This window comes from Salminus brasiliensis, chromosome 17 (genome assembly GCF_030463535.1).
Source record: "Salminus brasiliensis chromosome 17, fSalBra1.hap2, whole genome shotgun sequence".
Taxonomy (NCBI): Eukaryota; Metazoa; Chordata; class Actinopteri; order Characiformes; family Bryconidae; genus Salminus; species Salminus brasiliensis.
The window spans coordinates 15,252,260-15,277,616 of record NC_132894.1 but is presented as its reverse complement, the minus strand read 5'-3'; the positions used below and the strand labels follow the sequence as shown (position 1 = coordinate 15,277,616).

At 39.3% G+C, this 25,357-nt stretch overlaps 1 protein-coding gene across 1 annotated transcript in view; it reads left to right on the top strand.

Annotated features, from left to right (window-relative positions):
- Positions 1-25,357, top strand: part of diaph3 (diaphanous-related formin 3) — a 371,639-nt gene that overhangs the window by 127,000 nt on the left and 219,282 nt on the right. Inside the window, exons 14-17 of the mRNA XM_072660640.1 lie at positions 147-211; positions 3,477-3,581; positions 6,875-7,192; positions 11,057-11,171. Of these exons, the coding sequence (XP_072516741.1) occupies positions 147-211; positions 3,477-3,581; positions 6,875-7,192; positions 11,057-11,171 (603 nt within the window). The remainder of the gene's footprint in view (positions 1-146; positions 212-3,476; positions 3,582-6,874; positions 7,193-11,056; positions 11,172-25,357) is intronic.

Below are 25,357 nucleotides of genomic sequence, written 5' to 3'. Positions count from 1 at the left end.
TCTTTGGTGATCCACATTAGGCAATGGCATCACCCATTAGAGCTATTAATTTAGCTGAATATTGCCTAATGAGTATGTGTGAGTCCTGCTTGTATTACATCTTGCGCGAGCTGTTTCGCTTTTGTGTGTGTACATCATTTTTTTAGAGGTGTGTGTGGATAAAGCGCGGGCAGATGAATATGAGCAGAGGGCATCAGAGTTGGCTCAAAAGGTGAGATGCTTTTCTTTGCTCTAACTCCCCTCATTGTGATATTTCTTTTTCCCCCTCCATCTCTGTGTAGTTTACTTCTCCATTGGCTTCAACTAGGCTTCCTTATTGAAGAACGCACTCTTTGAAGAGCATTCAATAAGGCTCCATTTAACTTTCCTTAATTAAAGCAAGAGTACTAGAAATCGTTCAAACAGCCATTTGTAATTAACAGTATCCCGAGATTAAAAGGCGACCGTATTGATTATTCTGGAGTGCACCTTTGGTAATTGCAGTCAGAGAGATACATACAGGTAGAGCATGAGTCTGGAGTTCTTCTACTTTTCCTGTCCACTGCTGTTGCTTACCCTCATAACAGTCTGCATGTGCAGTGACTGCACATGCATGTGTTTATGTCTAGAATATAAAAAAAAAAGTTAAAATATTTGTCAAGATCTCTTTAACGTTCTGGGCACGCGCTGTTTGAATGGAATCAATTGTGACCAATAAAGACATTAAAAAAAGGCTGCAAAGACTTGAAAAGCAATATGTTGATGAAGAGGTATAGAGCAGAGGAACCGCCTTCCTGTAATTACATTACTCACACAGTGACCTAATGAGGCCTGCTGCCTCACCTCAGCAGTGCTCTGGAGTGCTTCAGATTAGTGGCCATATTCATCAATATCTGTCCACACCAGCTACCAGCTTGTGCATTTGACCTGTTTTTCCCTCCACCTGTCTTTTTTTTTGGTTCTGTTGTGAAAATAAAAAAATAAAAAATATCATTTGGAACCATTAAATATTTTTTTTAGGTTGATACTGTAGAAGAATCACTGCTACAGGTTTCTTTGGTTCTTTTAGTTGATGTTTTGTCTGAACCGGTTTTGATTTGGTTTGTGTTCATAAGAAAAAAGTATTGTAATAATTTAAGTCTTAATGATTCCTCACTGCATCGTTTCAAAATTAGTTATGTGGAGAATACCTTCTTAAACAATTCTTCATCAGTTGAGAACTGATTTATTGTTTAGGTGGTTAATTATTTACTATTGGTGTGTGGTTGGAGTGGCGCAACAGATAACACCACTACCTGCCAGTGAGCTACCTCACCATGTGGGAGACTGGGGTTCGATTCCCGGTCTGGGTGGCTAAGCTGCGCTACACCAATAAGAGTCCTTGGGCAAGACTCCTAACACTACGTTGGCCCACCTCTGTAATACGTGTAACCTTGTAAGTCGCTCTGGATAAGAGCGTCTGCTAAATGCTGTAAATGTACTATTAACACAGTAAGTATAAATGGAACACCCCATGAAAACCTTAATTGTTTACATATTTGAATATATTGGCATATACTCTTCATTGTAACCATATTTAAACAATAAGGTTATATAAATAAACATATAAAACTGAAGAAATGTTTGGGCAACCCCACATTTATTACTACTTAAAATACCTTATATTAGAATCCGGTGCAGATGATAAAAACATCATTAGAGAGGATTTTGGAGGAGCTGACTTATGTAAACCTTATTTAGTTTGGTTTGCTCTTGATTGTTGAAGTGAGTGGTATCACCATTGCAAGATCCAAAGCGCTCTGAGGCCTTCAGAAAGAAGGTTGTAGAAGCATTTGAGTCTGGAAGGAGTTTTAAAAAAGACCTACAAACCTACTGTCTGCAAAATAATTTACAAGTGAGGAACTTTTAAAACAACATGATCAGGTCAGCCCAGAAGTGAAGTGCAAGAAGCCCAAATAAGTCTCCAACAATCCTAAAATGTCATCACAGGATCTACTGGTAGCTCTCGCCATGTCAAAGTACAGAGTCTATCAGCAGAAACAGACTGCACAAGTTGGATTTTCATCAGAGGTGAGCAAGGAGGAAACTGATGCTGTCAAAAAACATCAGAGGCCTAAAGGCAAAGACTAGAACTTGCCTGACAACACCTGACAAAGAGCAATGACTTCTGGAACAATGTGCTTTGGACAGAAGAATCTTGAGTCTTGTTCTGAGTCTTGTTCTGCACAAGTTTCCTCCTTGCACAACAGAATCAAAGATAGCTTAATAGCTAACTAGCCCCCAAAAGTTATATTGCTAGGATTAGCCCAGTAGAAAAGTTAAATACCTAACATTGCTGAGACAATGTCTGTGCAGTGCTTACTGTCTGTATAATGTTGGGTCATTTCTACCACGGCATGAATGAAAAGAACAAGAAAAAAGAGAAAGTGGATTCACCAATTTGGAATCAGAATTTCCAGAGAAAACACGTTTCCGCATTACAGGCACACCAAAGAATGAAAAAATGATTTTGAAGGTAACTGTGTTGCTTCCAATAGAAATTGTTCTCTGGTTCCCCCTGGGCTACACCAAAAAAGAGTAGACAAAACATAATTAGGTTTGTTTGTATAGATAATTCAAATGATTACAATTATGCTAATTATTAATAAAGGATAAAGACATCCTAAGGATGGGTGAGGGCACTTCCAATCCTGTCTATCAATAATCACACACTGTATGTTTGAATTTCTCAGCATTAATGTATGACACCATTTGTTTGTAAGGTTTTTCCCAACACAGTTTATTTAGGAAGATTAGACACAAAAACTTATGCAATCGCTGAAATCCATGTGTCAAGGCAAGTGGGGGGGAGGGGGTGGAAGAAAACAAAATCAGGATGATTCATGAATCTACAAAAGGACACCGAACCGATATCTGCTTAGGACTAAATGATGTTCCAACTTCATTGTGGGTTATTATTGCCCATAGTCTGGAGATCAAGCATTATTTGATCCTACCACTTTATGCATGATCTGATTTTCAGCATGCTGTAATGAGTTGAACAATGTTGATAGTTAGGAGAACCCCTTTTTTGACCACACGAGAATATTCTTTATGTAAATGCTCCATACAAGTCTTATCCACGTGTACTAGAATAGTACTGTGTGCATTAGTACTGTTAACAAGGTCCGTTTTGTAGAATCTACATGTAAATAGGACATTTAATTCATCAATGTGAAAGTAATAGAGTGATATTAGTATAATGTCTAGGACATGGACAGTATGCTAGTTTCTGCAGTGCTGATGTTTACACACAGACTTTGCACCAATACTTCTTTAAACCATTGCTTAAAAATGCTTCTTATTTTACATAATTTTAATTCGATCAGTGTTCTCATAGCACTGTTGTGGTATCTGACACGTTTAACATACATTGAGTGTATTTTGTCGTCAGTTGTGCTGACCTTGATTTGTATTATTTTTTAAGAAGCAAATCTAACAGTAGTTCTGACCTACAGTTTGATGATGAGCTAATGGGCAGACAGGACGCCGAAGCCCAGCTAGTGAAGAGGGAGGAGAAAATCAGTGAGCTGGAGGCAGAGCTACAGGCCTTTAGATCTCAGGTAAAGGTCTTATTGTCCCGCTTTCTGTCACCCATCACTGTTTCCGTAACCATTTAACATCTACTGCATGTGTGTCGATCTCTCTCTCTCTCTCTCTCTCTCTCTCTCTCTCTCTCTCTCTCTCTCTCTCTCTGGCTCTCTTTTTTATCTTTCTTCTCTCTTGTCTCGGTTCTCTTTCACTGTCTGCTGCCTCCATTACTTGCTGTCTGATTCATGTTGTATCTTGAGGAGATAACAGCCAATCACTGTACTTCAGTGACATTAGAAATTGTCAGAGGAAGCAGACACCGCAGTAAAGTGACGATACCTCAGTTCAATAAATGTAGTGCGCTGTGAGTGACAGTGCCTTTACTTAGGAAACACACCAATCATTGAGCTCCCATGGCTTAATTATGTTTTTCCACAGAGGCTGAATGTTTGTCTTGTTAATGGAAAATAAGCATTACTTTAGAAGTGACCATTCAAATGTCTTTTTTAAATGATTTCCTTTTAATTATCAGTCTTCTTCAAACAGAACACACAATGTCTTAATTGAACTATTTTTTTGTTTGTTTTCCTAGTCAACCTAGGAGGCAAAACAACTAAATTGAGTATCCCTGTTGTGTTTTCAGGCATAAGCATAGATTTCTGATTTAAAGTGATTTTCGATTAAGGACAAAACTCGTTTCAGGAAATGTTGCTGTAATGAAAGATTCTTTGGTTTTTTTTGGTCTTTAATTGAAACAAACATACACAATTAGCCAGAAATGTAATTGTCCTGGCAGTGTTTGTTCTTACAACTTATGTATATTATAAACTAAATCCACCACTGCCTGGAAATGGACATGACTTATCGTTCCATCTGCTTCTTGTCTTCTGTTCTTCTATTCTTTATTTTATTTTATTTTTTTATATATATACCTGCACAGTCTGAGCTGAGTACATGCAGTGGCCAGGCCTTCATCCTATTCTTTTCTGTCAGTCTTAAACCATAGTTGTGGTCAATACAAAATTGCCCTTGTACTTGGCAAAAGGTCCAACATTGTTACTTTGAGAACTCGATGGATGCTCTTGTCTTTTTGTTCCCTGAGCTGAAGTCCTTTTCTAAACCCCAGGCTCAACTTTGTCACTGTACTAAAGTGCTGATTTGGGGTCATTTTCATTCTCCAGACACACTGGTGCACACTGAGCCACTGAACCAGACCTTGAACTTTAAGATATAATCAGACCCCGTCTGAGGTGGTTTGCACTGTGTCTGGAAATCAAGAGGGTGCTTAGGGATTCAAATGTGTAATACTTAGTTTTTCACCTGCTTTAGAAATAAGTAGGCAGGCTTTCTGCACTGCTGCTGCAGCTGATTGCTGTTCTTGTTTGAGGTTTGTTTTGGTGTGTAAACAGTGCTGCCTGTATTACACTCCCATGTTCAACAGTGAACCCTTCTTTACTGGCCACTGGGCTTATAGCGATACACTGTGTATTGAATTGTGTTGCATCATGTTATATCGCTAAGCCGTGGCTTGCATATTAGCCTTAGATTAGGGCATACACAGATACAGGTGTACCCAGGTACATTTGTTTAAACGGTTAGTGTTTTGTAATGTTAAATGCTCCTAACAGTATATCATTTGTACAATCTTATGCAAATGCTTGTGTACCCCAGTCAAATTACAGGTTGTTGATTTTCTAAGTGAAATAATCATCTCACATCCTCTCCTGAGAACACACATTACAAAGCACAATTGCTCTTTGTTTTGCTGAATCGGCAAAAAGCAATTTGTTGTTTTTCGAAATTCTGAATCATCCAAATTCAGAAAATAAACAGGAATTAAATCAAATAAAAACACATTTAAGTTTAGATGTTTCCTGTAAAGGATTTGTTTACTTATTTCCTAAAAAAAAAAAAAAAAAAAAAGACAAAATTTGTATTATGTAAATATGTAATTAACTGTAATTACATACATATATTTAAGACATGTAGAGGCCCATCATTTTTACTGTCTTTTTGCTACTATTAAGTTAATTTGGAATTTAGAGTTGTTGTGGTCTTAAAAACCAATGGGTTCGTCCAGATGTGTTGTGCCAGCCTGATTGGTTTACGGGATCCAATTTCTGATGAACATATTTTCTACTAGGCCCTTATGAAAGCATTGCAAATGACTTGAAGGGGCTGAATTTAACAATCAATAGAGCAAAAGGTTTAAAATGTAGCGTCCTCAAGCTAAATGGCCTTAAGGCGTCAAATTCACTGACTGTTTCTTTCATTGCTCGAGAGTGCTTGAAATGCTTGACATTTTATGAGGTTATTTCTGTATTTATTTATTTATCACCTCTCTATTTTTTTGCCATTTTAGTTGGTGTTTTTTTTTGTTTGGTGACAGATTTATCCTGTCTTTCTGTGCTCAGGTAGTAGAAGGCTTGTTTTATTTCCTCTCCAGTTGATCCCACAGTCCACAGATTGACATGACAAATAGGGCATCAGCAGAACAGTTTGTTTGATCAATTGCTTTTTGGCTCACTAGGCAACCATCGATAGAGGAGATCAATTGCTAAATAATGGGGCCTGATGAGCGAAGTGAAAGTTTGGAATGCAGGCAGTTAAACTGATCCATCTCTTCAGGTTGCAGTCATTCGCTGTGCCGCGAAAACATAATCAGCTAGTCAATGTCCCAGATATATGGTGCCGTCATTCATTCTGCCTCTTTGCCTGTGAATTATCTTGAGACCGACATGCATAGTGTTTGAATTAGAGCATCTACATGTTCAATAAATTCTCCCCTGCAGCTGTACTCCATTCAGAATGAATGAATGGAGTGGTTACACAAGAGGGTTATGTATGGCATTGCTTGTTTTTGCCATGAATCTGGGTGTTTGAAGTGCCGGAGTTTGAAGCAGGAGGGGGTCGTGCTCTTTTAATAATCTTTTTAGTCTCTCCATCTGTGTGGTTAGTGCTTCTGTCTGAGGGGACCCCTTTCATCTTTGATCTACTCATATAATTATTTATTTTATTTTTTATTTTTTGTGATCTGTTGTGGCTTGTATTGTTGCTGTTGGCTATGACCCTTTGAATCAGAAATTGTAATATGGCCGAGGCTAAGGCTAAGGCTATACTCTGTAACTGTACTGTTTTTTTTCTTTTTTCTTTTTTCTGCACTCTCACAGTTGAATAATTGCATATCATAATCCAGTTTACACATTCCCTGTTATACATGTATGCAGTGTGTTGAGTTCTATCTGGAGGCTTCAAGTTGGTTTCATGGTGTGCCTATTGCTTAAATGTAATATTCATTTTCTACCTTTACATTTCCCTTGTGCAGTTTGGGGCAGTGCCGGTGGGCATACCTACGGTTCAGTCTGTCCCTGCCTTGTCATCCTCTTCATCAGTGCCCCCTCCACCACCCCCTGCCCCTGGATGTCCGGCTCCTCCACCTCCTCCTCCTCCGCCACCGCCACCAGGCTGTGCTGCCATGCCTGGAGTGCCTCCTCCTCCTCCTCCTTTTGGCGTCCCTCCCCCTCCTCCGCCAGGGCTGGGAGGCCTGATGTCCTCCCCTACCCATCACGTGCTGCCTTTTGGCCTTCGGCCCAAGAAGGAGTTTAAGCCTGAGACCACCATGAAGCGCCTCAACTGGTCCAAGGTAACATCCTCTACAAATTCAGCAATCACAAATATTTATGGCCAAGTTCCTTACTGCTTTTATATATATGTACTTTCCTTAACTTTAAGAAAAATAGATAAAACCAGCATTGTCAAGCTGTCAGCATTCTCGACAAAGGCTGCCAAATACTATCAAGCTGCTTGGTAGACCCTCTGACAGTGTAGTTAATCTTCTCAAGGTTGAGATTGTACATGATTTCCCTGATCCAGTGACTGTATGTCGTTAGAATAAGGTCTTTCCGTTTAACAGTGTAAGTCTCCTGGCCAGAAGAGGGCAGAAGACAGACTTGATTTCCCAGACACTAAAAGGGATTTCTGCTGTGATCACAATAAACAATGCAATGAATAGAGTGTGTAGTGCCATTTTTGCATGATGGTAACAGTATATAATTTGTACAGTCTTATGCAAATGCTTGTGCACCTCAGTCAAATGACAGGTTGTTGATTTTCTAGGTGAAATAAGTTCACATCTTCTCCTGAGAACACACTTCTGAACATTACAAAGCATAATTGCTGTTTTTTTGCTTAATCAGCAAAAAGCAATTAGTTGTTTTCCAACATAATCATCCAAATTCAGACAATAAACAGGAATTAAATGAAATAAAAGCATATTTAAGTTGGTATGGTTCCTGTAGAGGATTTGTTTACTTATTTTATTATAAAAATATTAACAGAATGTGTCATTGACCAAATTTGTGCACGTGGCTGTATTTGACAGTTTTTGTCATATTTGGAATCCCTTAGTAAAGTTGGAACTCTTTGATACTGAATGTAAGCACCTGATTAACTTTTTATGTAAATATGTAGTTAACTGTAATTACATGCATGCATTTAAGACATATAGAGGCCCATCATTTTTACTGCCCTTTTGCTACAAGTTAATTGGGAATTTAGATTTGTTGTGCAGAAGTTTCTGTGTAATTCCTAAATGTTAGCTACAGATTGTCAATTAAGATTATTTAATAATGTAAGAGAGGCTGTTGCAGAGCACAGTAGAACAGGTGCAAAATAACCACCCTTCTGCTTGGTTCCTGTTGTGAGCTGTCTCCACCTGAATCCATTGCCCAGTTTAACTCTGTGCCCTTCACACAAACTCACTCGCTCAGTAGTCCTGTGTAAAGACAACAGCGATACAAAAGGACAGCTGTTAGCGAAGGGATTGTGAAGAAAACTTCTGCTGTTCGGTGCCAAACATCATTAAATGCAAGCTCTAACTTCCCTGTAAAAGATCAAAAGCTATTGTCAGACGGCCTGTTGTGCTTCCTCAGCAGATGTTGCCTTGCGCTGTCTTTGGAGTGATATTAGTTTGCAATATAGCTATTAATATTTAATCTCTGCCCCCTTTGCAGCCGTCATACAGATGTTCTAAAAAGTTAGCCATATGTTTTTTCTCATCTGAAACCTGTTGTCAATTAACTATTAGGAGGCCACAGCTGTAGACGATGTGCAAGACATACAATATTCATGTACATTCACCTCAAAACTTTTATCTCTCACTTAACAAGAACAGTGCTTTCAGAGATAGGTTGAAAAAGTGTATGTTTGAGCCACGGGGAGGTCGAACCGGGTTTGATTGTCCTAACTGCATCTCTCTTGATGCTTCTTCACAAGTTAACTTGGTGTCCACTCTTATAAGACACATCATGCTGTAACAGTTCTGACCCAAAATCACAATCACAGTTTTTTTTATTTATATATTTCTTTCTGGAGCAGATCCAGAAAGAACCAGCTGGCACCATGCCTTATACCTATCGTGGCCTAGTTGGGTATTAAAGCCTCAGCATTGCAGTGGAACTATGTTCTCTGGAATGACTGTGATCCTCACTAACACTCTTTGGCTAAATGCAATCTAATCCTCACAGCAGTGCTCCAAAATCTAGTAGAAAGTCTTCCCTAGACAGTAGAGACAGTTTCTCAATTTTTAACTATCCTTGAATTTAGAACAAACAGTGAATGAACAGGTGTCCCAGTATTTTTGTTCTTATAATGTGTTTTCAGTGTTATTATTAACGTTTGTTAATTTTTGGTTTTGGTTCATTTAGGATTTACAAGGTTAAAAAAGTTGTTAACTTTAGTAAATAAATTAATAAATAAATAAAGCATAGCAGTGATCCAAACCGAACTGTGACCCAGAGAGCAAGCACCCGACCGAACCATGAAAGGGTTGTAGTGTCCTAGTGTTAGTTTGTTGGGGAATTTAGACCAGCTTCTGTGCTAATGGATATTCTGCTGTTAGGCTGATAGTAGCAATAAAAATAAATCTTTCATCAGTTACCTTTTGGAGGTTTAACACCCTTTAGCCCCAGGAATTCCACACCTAAGCAGATAAACGTTGAATTCTTTGCAATCGATGGTCACATTAAAGCACCAAGTTGCGAATAAGCTTAAAAACCAAGACAGATTGGTTGAATGTTGAGCTTGAAGACATTTTAAATAGCTGCTAATGTAAAAAGTGTAATGTATTTCAGAGTAAATTCTGTGGTTGTGTAAAAGCACAATGAGGAGTTATTGTCAATAAGTAAAACGTCCGAGTGTGGCACAGGTGTGAGGGTGGTTCATTAGAACGTCTTCAGCTCATCGATCCCGCTCTCAATCTTTACTGTCTCTTTTGTCTTAAGAGCAACACTCCATAAAATTGATTGTCCCGCACTGCTTCAGTCTCCCTGGTTTCCATGGTTTCTCTCCACAGTACCACAATCAGCATAGCCATTAGACACTGTTCCCTACCTTAATGGTGACCTTAAACACTCAAAGCCTAATATAGCTCTGTTTGGCTGAGACTTCACAGTGAATTGCCTGATAAATATTACTAAATAAATATTTACTTCGGTACCGTTTCTATTTGCTGGTTTTGTTTGTATGTTCTCATGTGAGCATTAGGCTTTGTGATGGGGGTGGGAAAGGTGTTATTACATCATCTTAAACAGATTAAGCATCATAATTATCTTCATCATCATGATGTTCTCTGTTTAGGTCACTGGCCTTAAGCTTACTTTTGTAGTCATTGAGGGCCTTGCGTCTTAATCATTTGCTCGACGTCTCTATGCTTGCCTCAATGTATTTTCTTCTGTTCTGCTAAAATAGGGTCATGTTAGTACTTTAATCAGACTTGTTCACTTTCTCTTATACCTCTCTTCCTTTTTTCTTTCTCACATTTGCTTTTTATTATTATTATTAGTTTTATACATAGTTGTGTTTGCCCTTAACTAGGGTGCTCTTTCTTTTATTCATAGCTTTCACTGTGGCTGTGTTTAGACGTGTGTGTGTGTGTGTGTGTTTTGGAGTGAGGAGGTTTCAGGGGCTGTGCTGTGTTTGAATAGAGCCCTTTTTTCTGTGTTTGAGTATACTGAGAGGGCTATAGATGAGCCACTCAAGTGCCACACTCAGCCGCCATAGACGTGCATGTAGCAAGGGGCCGAAGAGGGGGTAAAAAAAAAAAAAAAAAAAAAAAAAGCCTCTTCTGTAGCACAGTTATGAATATTTGAGTAGCTGTTCCCTTTACTTTTTCATAAACCTCCCATTCTTTGCTTGTATGTTTGGATTCTCATGTTGCCTAGCAACTCTCCCTGTTTGACCTCCTAGACGGAGGTGGGAGGAAGTGGAATGGCAGGTCATAATTTCCTTCTTTTTGTGGGCACTTGTGTGCTCTTGAACGCAACCATGCTCATGTGGGTGTGTGACTGCATGTGTACATGTATTTGCATGCACAGACACATGTTCTGCTTGTTTTTTATATATTGAAAAGTCATGGTAACCCCTTACGCATGTGTGTGTGTGTGTGTGTGTGTGTGTGTGTGTGTGTGTGTGTGTGCGTGTGCGTGCGCGCTCTCTCTGTCTGCTTTAGATCCGTCCTCAGGAGATGTCTGAAAACTGTTTCTGGGTCAAAGCAAGTGAAGACCGATATGAGGACGACGATTTGCTCGGACGTCTGGCTCTCACCTTCAGCTCTCAGAGAAATGGTGAGTCTCTTCATACACACGCTTCTGCACAGTTCCACACACTTACACTTTCATATCTACACGCTAAATCACATTCTCCCCATAGTGGCCAAGTTCTTGTGTACAGCATGAAGTAAAGAAAGGGCCATGAGGACCATATACTGTACACAAAACATAATCTTGCATTTGAAGATGTGTTTTTGATGTACTACTTTGCCAAAATAATTCAATTCAATTAAAGCAGCATTATGCAATAATTAGTATTTCCCCCCTACAGACTAAAAGGTAATTGCTCCTTTGCGGTAAAGCAGCAAATCACATTTTAAGCACCCCCTGAAGGACACACTATACACATTTTTGGACAAGCTGAGAGATACAGAATGATCATTGAGATCAAAAGAAGAAACATGGACTGTTGCTGTTGCGCAGTATTACAAAATATAACCAAAATATGACTCGAAAAAAAAACTGAGGTTACACAGCGCTACACAGTTTGCACAAGGGGCCTCATTCAATACATTTAGTAAATATCTGAGCTTGCATTCCTTTTAATCCAAAAGCTCATACATAGACAGACCATAAACAAAAATAAATAATTTTACAGTTGTACATATTTTCATTTTTATACAATATGTGGTAAACAGCCAACATGTGGGCTAGAAGACAACTGTCAGATGCAGAAATAAAGATAGGCTAGGACCGCTAGCTTTTGACTGTGTGTGAGTTTGAGTGCTTGTGAAGAATATTCCAGTCTCCCCAAAATGACAGCATCCTGATTAGCCCAAGTCCCTGTAATTAAGCAGCGTCACATAGAAGGGGGAAGAGGATGAAGGAAAAACCTTATGTGTGTGTTGTGTGACAGTGAGGTATTAAAACATGCAAGTCCGTGGGTGTGTTGAGTCCAAGTGTATGATTTTGGACACTCTTGTGAGCTACTAAATATCTGCCTGTCTGTGTTTGTGTTTGCTTTTGTGCCTCTGGGTCCTATATCAGAAATCCTTCTCCTGTTTTATGGTTTGTGAATAGAGGGTACGTGATTTGTATAGTTACAATTTAAGGCCACCTTATTTCGGTTTCATGCCTAAAATGAGCTCACATTCTGAGACGTCCTGCATCTGCATTTCCCAGATCCTTTTTACTAATTATTACTATTATTTTTCAATAATTTTTCAGCCTTAAAATAGAAGTTGAACAACAACAACATTTAACGTACTTATCTTTATTAATTTGATATTATTTTTACTATATGCTACAATATTTTCAGTGTTATGGATCTTCTGACATGTTTGACTAGTATGTGAACCCTCCTGTGGCATCATAAATGTTTGTATCCCAACTGAAAGTTACGTTTTTGAATGATAAATCTACAACAAGATTCATGGGAAAGACTTTCAAGTTTGATGAAGGTCTGCTATTAATAGACAATTCTAGGGAGAGTTCTTTGTCTCAAGTGAATTTGGTCTAATTTTCTCATATTAGAATTTCTCTCTTCAGTGGCTTTCTAACAGGGGTGAAAACGGGTTTCTATAAATGATCATTGTTCACAACCAGTACAACCAGCTAATAGCTAGTTTTCATCTGATATCGATGTAGAGCATGATTTTCTGTGGACTGTTGTGAGAATTGAGCGGTAATCCTCAAATTACATCACAATTGGCCATCATCGGGGCCCATGCACCATTACGGAGCTAGCAGAGCACAAATTATGGGCAATGTTTTTAGAATGGCCTCTAATTGCAATTGATGTCTGGTCTCAGATTTTTGGGCATGAATTGAATTTGCAATTAACCCCATGTTTTGGACTCAGAATACACCAGAATTTTAGTTTTCTCTTAGGAACGATGCTGCCGGACCCCGCTACAGGGGCTGGTTCTCGTTTTTATATATATATATATATATATGTATGTATTTACTGCTCTTGTGTTTTCATGTCTATTGGATGAGGGATGCTTTGGATTATACCAGCTTGTGTTTTGTAATACTGTCAGACTGCAGAGCTTAAATTCTTAGGACCGCTACTTAATTTCGCAAACCTAGTTCTTTCGTTGCACCACCAATCCGTCCTGTCTTAGCTACTAGCCTAAAAACTAACCAAGTTCAGAACCAGTCAGTAAACACATTATGAAAACTCCACTGATATTTTACTCTCCATGGGGAAAAAAATCCAGTACAGTAGTGAATGATGTTTGTTTTTACAGCTGAACTGAAAAAAAAACCAACAAAAACCTGTAGATATGATTCTCGTCTTATATTTATTATATTCTTGTGGCAATCGAGTATGAATGTGCAGCTTATTTTAAAAGACCGTCTCACTGAACTGATGCTGTGGATGTAGCCTCCTGATTAGAGCTAAAGGTAAAGCCACAACACTCAGAATTCTGTGCTTTTATTTGCTAAATAAAAGTAATGTTCTTCCCAGTTCTAAGCACTTAATGTAGCCAAGTCTAGTCAGCTCACGTTCTGATCCTCTTTATGTTCTTGATGTGGGTATATTCAACTCTTTAACCTGCTCAGAAGGAGATCTAAATATTTAGTGTCTTCTATGCTCCAAGTTTAAGTGGAGCAACCTGTTTTGGTTTAGTAAGGCGTAAACCTGTGCTTAGTCTTACCATTTAACTATAATTATTCTTTGCTTGAACTTGCATACAGTTGATGCAACTAGCTCCTGTTTTTTATAATGTATCATAGTCAGGACCATATTATCACATCACAGGAAGAAACAAGGGTTGTGAACCAGAAAATATGTATATTTTCCAATTTTCCCAGCTTAGAATGTTTTACTGTAATCATACTCCTGCATTACAGTAAAAATATTGGATATTTGCAAGCATAATGAAAGTTCCAGAGGGGCAGTGAATTACGTTCACCAAAGCCCTCCTGCAGACTCTTGTACAAGTAGGTGAAAGTAATCTGATGTGCAAACAGAGCTGGTGATGTGGTCTTAAGGGAGTAAATGCTAGAATGAGGTTATCAGCAGGAGTAGACAGTGGGAGAGATGCCACTCTTCGATTATCAGGCCTTGTTTGCAATTTTTGATTAAAAGTCTTTTTACTGACTGCGTGATAGACCTTGAGATTATCCAACTCTTTTGTTTAATCAACATTTTGATTTGATGAGAATTGCTTCTGAATAAGAGATTATCATTATTAATTTTTTTAAATATATATCCAAGATAATATAATAAGTCATACTTTGGTACAAAATCACCCACTACGTTGCAAGCTCTTCACAGGGGTCATCAGGTAGGCACCTCCCTTTATCAGTGTTTTGTTGAATTAAGCCCACGACACCTCCGGAACTCTCAACAGTGAGGCCTGGCGTCCCAGAACCACGCCTCTCTAAGTCACTCCCATCACTTAACCAACCTCATAACTGTAGCACCACACTGGCCTCCCTGGAGACCAAGGCTGTACCTAGACCCCCCCGGACACCGTTGGTGAATGCTCAGTGTCAACATTTCTATGTGAATTTTACACACAACTTAAAATATAACAGTCTTAAAATAGTCAAAAAGCCCTAGCCTGCTGTAATTAATATAATATCATTTTTGATAAAGGCCTATCAAATATCATATTAAAAAAAACTATGTCTCCCATTGGTTGGCTGGGTAGCTTGTCACATTGCTAAACATGGTACTAAGACTAAATCCTGCAGCGGTTTTCTGTTCACTTGAAGGGGATTGTATGTCTTTTCTAACTCCAGACCTACACTTTGTGATTTCACAAATCCTTTTTTTGCTGGTGACAGCAACCAAACATTGTGTACAGCCAAAGCCTACGATTTATATGCTCACATTGTACAATCCGATTGATGTGCTGCAACATGGGAGCTCACACTGTACGTGAAGCCCAAACTCTAGGGACAGTTCTTTTAATGGATTAGTTCCAATAAAGCTGTTTCGTTATTTGTGGCAGAGTACAGGCGCATGCCACACTGTGGGCACTGACACCAAAACAAGGACAATTTGATATACGTGGATGGAAAATGACAATGGCTCTCTACTGTCTGTTTAGCAGAAATAATAAGACAAATTGCTGTATTAACATTTATACGTCTCAACTTTATGTATTTAAATAAAGCAGAGTTGGCAAATGTGCGTATATTTAGCCTATGTTTTGTTACTTGTGTGTACGATTGTAGGGGCATTGGGTTCTTCAGTTCCAGTCCTGGAGGGCCTGTATCTAGCACACTTTGTTGTCTTCCCTGCTCAAACCCTCCTGATTCAACATATTTGAATATATATATATATATATATATATATATATATCCTTGCTGTGCTGGACATTGGCCCTTCAGTAATTGTAGAACCCTGGTTTACTGTAAATTTGAGTATGATTTCTAACAACTGATTTGTGAGACCGTTCTCTTTATAAGACAAGTGCCTAAAATCACTTAGTCGCTTGTTTGGGCAGTTGATCGTACATCGCTACCCTCCTTATACTGAACGTCAAACAACAACAGATGAAACTTACCTGGACCTGGTGATAACGGGCTAAAATCATACACTGTATGCCTGTGATAAGCATATGCACGAACTAGAGAGAACAAATCATTAAAAAATGATGGGAACAGTAACAAGCCTGCGGTTTTATCCTCAATAACTTAAACGCCATCATGACCACCAGAATAATTAAGACCTTTCTCTCTCGCTTTCTTTTCCCGTCTCTCTCACTCTGCCCTCATCAACCCTCCTCTAATAACACATTCACCTTGGTTTTATTCATCCTGACATGCCACTATTCTCATTTCTTTCAATTATTCATTCCAACATTGTCTACCTGTCACTGCGCAGTGCCGCATACAAGCCCCAACACAAGCGCACACACACACACACACACACACACACACACACACACACACACACACACACACACACACACACACACTCGCACGCGTGCAGACTCAGACTCAAACTCATGGTCCATAGAGACGATATGTCACTGTACCTTGAATTATACACAGCGTTTAAATCTTCAAATAAGACAAATGGCAAAAGCCTGCTCCCTTGCTTGCTTTTACAAGGTAGTCAAACGTTTTAAAATGTTAATGTAATGCTCTGAGGTGGAGCGGTTGTGTTTTATTTTTACACTGCAGTAAATCAGGCTTTAATTATGTTAACATTCCCTCCTCTCTCACTGAACTGTGAATGGACTTTGGGGCAGTGGGGACAAATCTAAACTTACTGGGAGGTCGTCATATAATAATTGTTTTTTCCTAAATTGTCTTCAATTTCAACAGTTTATCCACCACGTTCATAAACCCTCTCTTTTGTTCTAAATTGAGTTCAGCTAAAGGTAGAGGAAGACCCGAAAGGTTACTGCGCTCCTGTCATTCAGAGAGCTGTTGTAGATCTTTCCCAGCTCGCACTTAAAAATTGAATTTCCTGTTTCTCTGTATGCCCTTGAACAATGAAAAAGGATTTGACGTTAATTTCTTTCCTTTTCTTTGTGCGTTTTCCCCTGTGGCTTGTCTCAGCAGTTCTTGGAATGTCTATCTCACGCTCAAGGATGTCATTTAAAAAAAAAAAAAAAAAAAAAAAAAGTCACATAACTGCAGAAGTATAGACAACTACTTAGTTACACTAAGCAAATCCTTTCTTCCTTGCTGTCAGGATTTGATTGCATTTGGCGACAAGAGTGTTAGAAAGGTCAGGATGTTGAATGACCACCAACTTACCTCATCCTTAACTCCCCAACTCATTCCACAAGTATTGGACGGAGCATCATCCATCATTCCAGAGAACACAGTTTCACTGCTCCAAGTCTAATGGTAGTACGTCTCTTTAGGGACTCTTTCAGGACTGTTTAAACTGCAATTGAACCCACTCTGTAATGAACTATAACTACTGGTAAATAAGCGTTTTTCTTTTATAATACATGATGATAATACAATATATGCATTATCATACAATATGTATGCAGTATAGTGTATTGAATGACCTATTAATATGTATTAAACAAAGATTGTAACATTTGATCTGTAATATTCAGTCATCTTTAACAGAGAACCACCAAACACCAACGTTGCCCTAAAGCTATATTTTCCTGCTGTATGCCTTGTTCACTGGTGCAACTGGTGCCCCTACAGAAACTTGCGCTACCATGGATGCTCCACCACTAAAGCTTGGGCAAAGATCACAAGCATCGTGCCAATGTCCACTGATTCTTTTAGAAATCTAGAAGTGTTTAGTTTCTACTAGAACTGTGTCCCTATTGCTCCATGGTCCAGTTCTGATGCTCACATGCTAATTGTACACACTACTGGTGATTGACAGGAGCCAACACGAACAGTCTGACTGGTCTGTGGCTTCCCTGGTCTGCGTTGCTTTAAACATCTCAACTTCAAGAACTGACTGTTCATTTGCTGGGTGATGTGTCTCAACCTTTGACTGGTGCCATAGTAACAAGATAATCAATGGAAGTCACTTCACCCGTGAGTGGTTTTAATATTATGGCTGATTAGTGCAATTAATTAAGCTAAAATTAAAATAAGTTGAATACTTTAGATACATTTGTTTTTCCACTTTCCACTGCTCTCAGCTCTCACTCTACTCGTATCTTCCTCTCTCTTTCTGTCCCCTTCCTTCTCTCTCTCTCCTTCTCAGATTCTCTCTCTCTCTCTCTGTTTGTTGCTTTCTCTCTCTCTTTTTCCTTTCTGTTCTTTTCTTTTTCAGTCCCTTGCTCCTTCCCTTTCTCTTGTTCTTCAGAACACTATTATTTTCTTTTGTTTTCCACCTCTAATTCTTCCTTACTTTCCCTCTTATTTTCTCTCATTGTCTCTTGCTCACTCACCCTATCTCCGGTCTCCATATCCATCTCTGTCTCTCCTAATGCACGCTTTCTGGTTTACATCACCACTCAACCTTTTCTTAATTTCCCATAAGTGTACCGACATCTGGAGCCCTATTAAACATTAAATCAGAAGTATGAAGACTCTAGCTGCTTAAACACGCTTTGTCACAACATTGGTCGCCTGGCGTGCGTCATAGAACAACAAGGGTATCATTTTGCGCCAGACGGTGGTGGCTTTTTTTTTTTTTTCTTCATTTTCTTTATTAATAATGAATCTGCATCTTGAGGAGTAGCAATAGAGATTAAATGAAAGCAAAATACCTTTGGAGAATGTGTACTAGGTCCGGATCTGGCAGCAGGTCTTGTCTTTTCACAGCAGGCCAACAGATCGAGCATGCATCGAGGCGCTCAGCAGCCAAGCAATCCTCTAAAATTACCCATTACCCATTAGCCATTAAAGAAAGTTATTTCTGTCTTCATTCTGCCAGAGCATGCTGGAATAGTGAGTGGGAGATCTGAGATGGTGAGGTGGAAAAGTTGGACTGCCTCTGCTTCCAAGTTGTTTGTTTGTTTGAAAAATGCAAGAAAGAGAGAAGGGCAGGGACGAGGTGTTGGCAGTGATGTGCAGCGAGGTCAGTGGGCTGAGTAGGTACTGACTAAAAACCAAATGAACAACACTGTGAATGATTTTGGCATTGAGTTATAAAATGATTATCACCACGTATTTATTTCTACACAGTAAACATGTCAAATTTTAGTAATTCATTTTAGTGTAGTGTAATTTAGTGTTTAGACTTTCCATGCCAAAAAGGAATTTATTCATTATAATTTTTTGTTTCCTTATCAGTTTTCTCTCTCTCTCCAGTTTATCTGTGATTAATTCCACCTGCTAGATATCCGAGTCTCCCTGATCATTCAGTGTAACCAAGCTGGCAAGGGCGGTCTAGGCCGCTCAGGAGCGAGAGGTTGCAGATATGTTTTATGCACTGCAATTTTACATAGTTAAAGTCTAATGTGCTTTTGTTATTAAACATTTAGGAGACGTGAGGGCCAGATCCAACGAGGAGTAATGGTGACGAAGCTCTGTAACAGTCCATTCTGCCTAACGTTTAACAACGAAGAGTTTGAGACATCGAACAGTAAAAAGGAGCGTACAAGTTACAGTGTAAAATCTGTTTATTAAGCAGTTAAAGCAATATTTGTGGAAACACTAGTGGAAATAGTGCCCTATTTAGTACAGTGCCTATTTAGTATAGTGTGTATTTTAGTACAGTTGCCCTACTGTAGTAAGTACAAGTTTTAGTAATTTAGTAAGTACAAGGTCTGAAAAGTCAGAGATTCAGCTGACCTAATTACAGTTGATGCGCCTTTTCACAATGCATTGGACACCCAAACCTTTTTGGGAGATTGTTATGGAAGACACAGTAACTACATTGCTGAAAACTGCAGGCTACAGAGGCTGTTTGCTACTTCTCAATTAAAAAAGTAATTTAGCCAAGGGTACCCAAACATACATGTAATTGAAAATGGAATATTATTGGTAAAATTAAATTAACACATTATGTCCGTTCACATGCTTTAATGTCATACCCGAGGGACATTTGTAGAAGAACATGACGAAGAAGAAAACAGAGTGGCGTTAAACTGGACTGTGTCTAAAGGTTACAGTATTTTAATATTCACAACATTATTAAACATTTAGTATAAATCCTAGTTTTGTCCAAATGCATCTTGTACATGTTCCAACGCTTGAAGACTTTCTATTTCAAACCAAAACAGCACACTTGCCACCCAATTAAAGAGAATCAATCTTACAACATTACAAAATGTTTCCACTATCTTGTGTCTGAGCTACACTTGTGTAGCTCAATCATATTCACATGACTGGCTGGCAAGTGCTTTTCTTATTTTGTCCCCTTAACTCTTAAAGAAGGTTCCTCTGTGTTCTCGTTTTTATCACGTTCCTACTCTTCAACCCTTACTGTGTGTTTAGTCCCCAACTACCTGCTTAATGTTTAGCTGATCAGTTCAGTTCAGTTTCCCCTTTTAAAAACAGCGAGGCACTCTGAAGCAGCCCTCTGGTGGCCCACACCTCAGAGCATGGCCACTTTATCTGGTTGGTTAGTTTTTTGATGGCAGCTCCTGCGTGAGGCCTCCGAGATACTGCCCAAGTGAGTATGTCCCTCTTGTCAGCTGGCCTCTGCAGCTGTCTCATTGAAATGAATTAGAGAGGGAGCAGGTGGTTTTGTGTGTGTGTGTGTGTGCGTGTGTGTGTGCGCGTGGCTTAGTGTGTATGTGAGGGGGAAAGATAGAAGAGGCGTGTGTGTGTGTGTGTGTGTGTGTGTGTGTGAGCACAGGTGTCGTCGCTAGTGGGAGGGGGGGGTAACATCTGCACAGACTAAAATCCCCCAAGATGTAGCCCAGGCCCTGGGGAGCATGTGCTATGATGTAGTCTGTGCGAGGTATCATTGTTTGGGGGGTAAAAGAGGGTCCCTGGAGAGCACACACTCTTCAGCTACTCGACACTCATTGGCAGCACTGAGCCGACTTCTGTAGCGCTCCACAACAAAGTCCCAGCCAGGCAGTCCCATTTAAAACAAAGCAGCGCTACACTTCTATGTTGTACTCTTAACCCAAATGAAGTTTTTTAGGTTTTCCCCTAAACCTTTGAGGCTAATATAACTAACATAAAGAATTAAGCTCATAAATGACCAATTATTTCAGATCTCAAATCTTGTCCATATGATGCAATTACCAGGCATTTCCAGTAGTTCAAGAACTCTGTGTCTCAGTCTTTCATCTCCCTGGATCATTAAATGTAAAGTAAGCTAGTCGTAGACATTTGTTGGTCAGAGTCAGGCAGCTTCCATGCTCCTGCAGGCATGTTCTAATGTCTAGTGATGTTGCAGTAGAGGGGATCTAGCCAGCGAGGTAAAATTAGCTATGACTACTTGTGAGAAAACGGGGTAACCACCTTTTGAACGTTTTCTCTCTCTCTCTCTCTCTTTTTTTTTTTTTTTAGTTAAGGTCAGAAGTCCACTGCGTCAAATTCAATGAGGTTTGAGTATGGTGTCGGTATCGCGTATTGAGGGACGTATTTGATTTAGGCATGTAAGAAATGCTATTTGGTGGTTTCCTCCTAATTACGTGATGGTAATTGGTGGTTAACTGTAATTATACACCAGTTGGCTGTATTAGCTTGTAAAATAAATGTTACAGTTTGCACATATTTAATCAAGCTATTCGTTTAAAGAAGAGACTTTTGCTTAAATACACTTTTTATATTTCTTTGCTTTTAGCTTAAACCTTTAGCACAAAGCTTTTTATTACTGTCAGTTATATGAGATTGCACAATCGTATGTGGACATCCACTCAGTCAGGCGTCAATTTATCTGTTTAGGTGGTTGTATACATTGTGTTTACAAAACAACAGCGCTTGGAATTATCTGAGCATTGTGACTATTATTACAGTGTTAGCAAGTTACTATTCTGGTAATGCAACTGTACTGTACTACACTGTAGCACAAGTACACACAAACTCCACAGCAATGATAGACTGGCTGCTTCATGCAGTAGCTAGTCACAAAATATCAAATATCGTACCTGTTCAGAGAGGGCGAGTTTAGCGAGGACTCTTATGTTGCACTCTCCTTTGGCAGTTGTACTTCTGTGTTTCCTTGGTTTGACAGTGGGTGAGTGAGCAGATTAAGACTGAGTTTTTCTTTCCTGTTCTGTTAGTTGCTCAGGTAACCAGCAAAACTGTCTTGATCCTTTTTTAGAGGCATTGCATGTGATGCAGGTACGTCAAGGCATGTGATGTGGCCAGGGAAACTCGTGTGAAAACCTACCAGACCTATTTTTAGAATTAATATACAGAATTAGACTGTAGAGGGATGGTTGCAGAAGCACATTGATTTTATTTATTTATTTATGATTATTTTTTACAATATTTTGTCTAATCTTCACTCATCAATACTACTGCTTTCATTAAAAAATAGGAATAGTCATTTAATTTTTAAGCCTTTGCTTTTTTTTTAGCTACCTGTGTGATAGGCTGGATTTCTTCCTCTGCAGCTGTATTGTTTGGAGAAAGACAAACACATACACACATACAAACAATCCCCCCCCCAACAACACACACACCCTGCAGAAGTGTTGTTTGTATCTCTGAGGGTTGTGAGGTTGATGGGGTGTGTGTGTGTGTGTGTGTGTGTGTGTGTGTGTGTGTGTGTGTGTGTGTGTGTGTGTGTGTGTGTGTGTGTGTGTGTGTCTTAAGCTCTTCACCCAGTGGTATGTACAGCTAAAAGCTCTTGCTGAGTTTGCATGGCTTTCACTTAGCTAGGTACATAGCAACTTCACTGACACATCCTCCTCACTGTGGATTATGGGTTGTAGGGGAAAGTGGGCGGTTTCGGCATACAAAGATGCATGTACGTTTTTTTTTGTTTGTTTGTTTGTTTTTTTCCCCTTATGGTCATCCAATCACACGCCTTGTTTCTAAACCATGAGTCCCTGAAATGTTAGACACATACACACACACACTTCAAGCCTGGGGTGGGTTCTCAGGGCTATGTTTTCCTCTTCATCCCTCTCTCCTCTCCTCTCCTCTCCTCTCTGGATGGATGCTTGTCCCTCAAGGCCCATTGCTTCACCGCCTTTCACCTCACACAGCTGGCAGCCAGCCACTGCTTGAGCTACCTTACCTGAGGAACCACAGCTGTGCCTAAGTGTGTATGTGTGTGTATGTGTGTGTATGTGTGTGTATGTGTGTGTATGTGTGTGTATGTGTGTGTATGTGTGTGTGTGTGTGTGTATGTGTGTGTATGTGTGTATGTGTGTGTGTGTGTGTGGGAAAGAGAGAGAGAGAGACGCAGGTGTGCTTGTGGTGGAATGGAGGGAAGATGCACGTTTGTACACAGGTGTTCCCCTCCCCAATAATGATGCTGAGCCCAGTTGCAGCCCTTTACTCAATTGTATGTGAGTGTTTTTTTTTTTTTTTTTTTGTCTTACCTTTAAGGCAGCCCGACCGAGTGTGGTTATCTCTTTGTTGTTGTATATGCAAATCCATATTTACACTGACCATCTAATGTCTGTGTACACCTTGCTTTTCAAAATGGTTTACCCATGGGCATGTTTTCTTTGTCAGTATGCTTAACCCTGGCCCTGGAGGTTTATCATGCAGAATTGAGCTTCAAACCTTAGTCTAACACAACTGATCCAAGTAATGAAGGATTTCTGGGCCATCTGAATATTAGAGCCAGATGTGTTGGATCTGAAATATTCAGCATAGTAGATCTCCAGCACTGTGATTGGGCACCTGTATCTGTGGTTAGTTTCTGACCACTGTTCTCTGGATATATTTGTTTTTGTAATTAAGTGTAATATTCTTAACCTAGGAGCACACAGCAACTCTCCCATCAGCACAACACACTCTACCACTCAACACATCAGCTGAGAATGACCCAACACCCAAATAATATCTGGTGATCAATGGGCCTGTGGTTGTTCCTTTCCATTTGTAGACAGGGATAGAGGGGCCTGGAAAAGTTGGCAGCAATAGATATGCTGATTAACCTTATTTGTATAGGGAAAATACCTTAAAAGCTAGCCAATGAGCAGTGACTTTTGGTTTGGATCATACTCTAAACAGGTCATTCTTGATCAAACTCTGTCATTCCCAGCTTGTAAAAGACAATACATGTATTTTCTAAGCTCATAACAAATGTTAATGTAAATTTTACCTTGTTAATTGATGTATATTCTTTAATAATGGGGTATTCATAGGGATTAATTGTACGAATTTAACATTCAATGTGTGCTCAGTACATTGTAAGTAGGTCTGATGGACATTTTAGTACCAGGTAAAGATGTTCCCATGACCATGTTCCCAGTGGTGTATTCAGATTGATCACAGTGCCATGTTGTTGTTGTTGTGTACCCCCCCCTCCCCAAGCCCCCTTAAGGAAGTTGGTCCTACTCACTGTAAATCAAAATGTAATTGGTCAATTCAACTGTCAGTTCCCCTTAGGTACATGCCTAATAACCTGTCAACTCAGTGACTGCCTTTGTTGCGATGTCAGCACTGATTCGTATTCAGATCTTCCAGATGTTAAACCTTTGGGCTAAAATTGATTTTAATTATGTCCTATTTATTTATTTATTTATTTGATTCTTTTTTCTGCTATGTGTTATTTAGGCAAACCTGCATGTGTTAGCAAAGTGTACCCTGAGTATATGGTATATAGATAGCACTAATTTATTAACTAATACTAATTTTATTTATTTATTTTTCTTATGAAAGATTTTATCCTATATACTTGATTAGCGCTTGTCACTGAATACAGTGAGGTCAGGATGTTGAATGATGACCACCACACCTCATCCTAACTCATCCCAAACATAGAGCACCATCGGTCCAGGGAACACGGTTCCTCTGCTCCACAGCTCAATGCTGGGGTGCTTTATACCCCTCTAGCCAATGACTGGCATTAGGCATGATGCCAACAGGTTCATGTTTATCTTCTCCAGAGAGTCCTTTTCCATTGGCCGTACTTCTCTACTGTATTTGCATTCTATAGATTAGTGCATTCAGGTCTACTGTGTAAGATGTGTTGCTTGATTCAGGTTTTTTTAACTCTTGTGGGATTAGAAGGTTTCAGAGCAGAATGATGATGGCCTCTTCTCATGTGCTGTCTGCACTGTAATGTACTCTCATCCTGTGCTCCACAAACCATCTGACCTGCAGTCTTTGTGTCTCGACCACACACAAACATACACACACTCACACACACTCACACACACTCTCACACACTCTAACCTGTCCACTTTCAATGTCTCACTTTCCCATTTCTCAGTGTCCCTGTTTTCTGTCACCCGCTATCTCACCCATTTCTTAATCATGTATTCTTAGAGACATTCTTATTTATTCTGTCTCTTTTCATGTCTTCCATTTTTTTCTTTTTCTCCTTTCTTTTGTCGTGCTATTTGTTTTGTTTTGCAAAGGAAGCTTTAGCAACAGTAACCATGAAAAGCGAAGCAATCAACACTTTATGATAACTTTTAGACAACAGGATACATTGTTTACTTTGACTGGTTGGAATAATTTGTTTGGCCTGGAATTTTGATTTTTCACTAGCTGCGTTTAAATAACAAGGAGAATTGATCTGCTTTTATTTTTGCACAAAAGAAAATTAGGAGAGAAGCCTGCAAAATGTCAAATTACAGTGATCCTGCATTTGAAGAAACTTTGTTGAGGCTGATAACATTTCATGGCTTCAGAGGCCTCTAATTTTGCCTGAATACTTTCCATCCTTTTCATGGTAAAATTCTTTTTTTTCCCCCTCGTATTGGATCTTTTTTTAACGTACTGCAGTGTTGCTTCTGCAATAACGATTATACTATAAAGGCACAATCAAC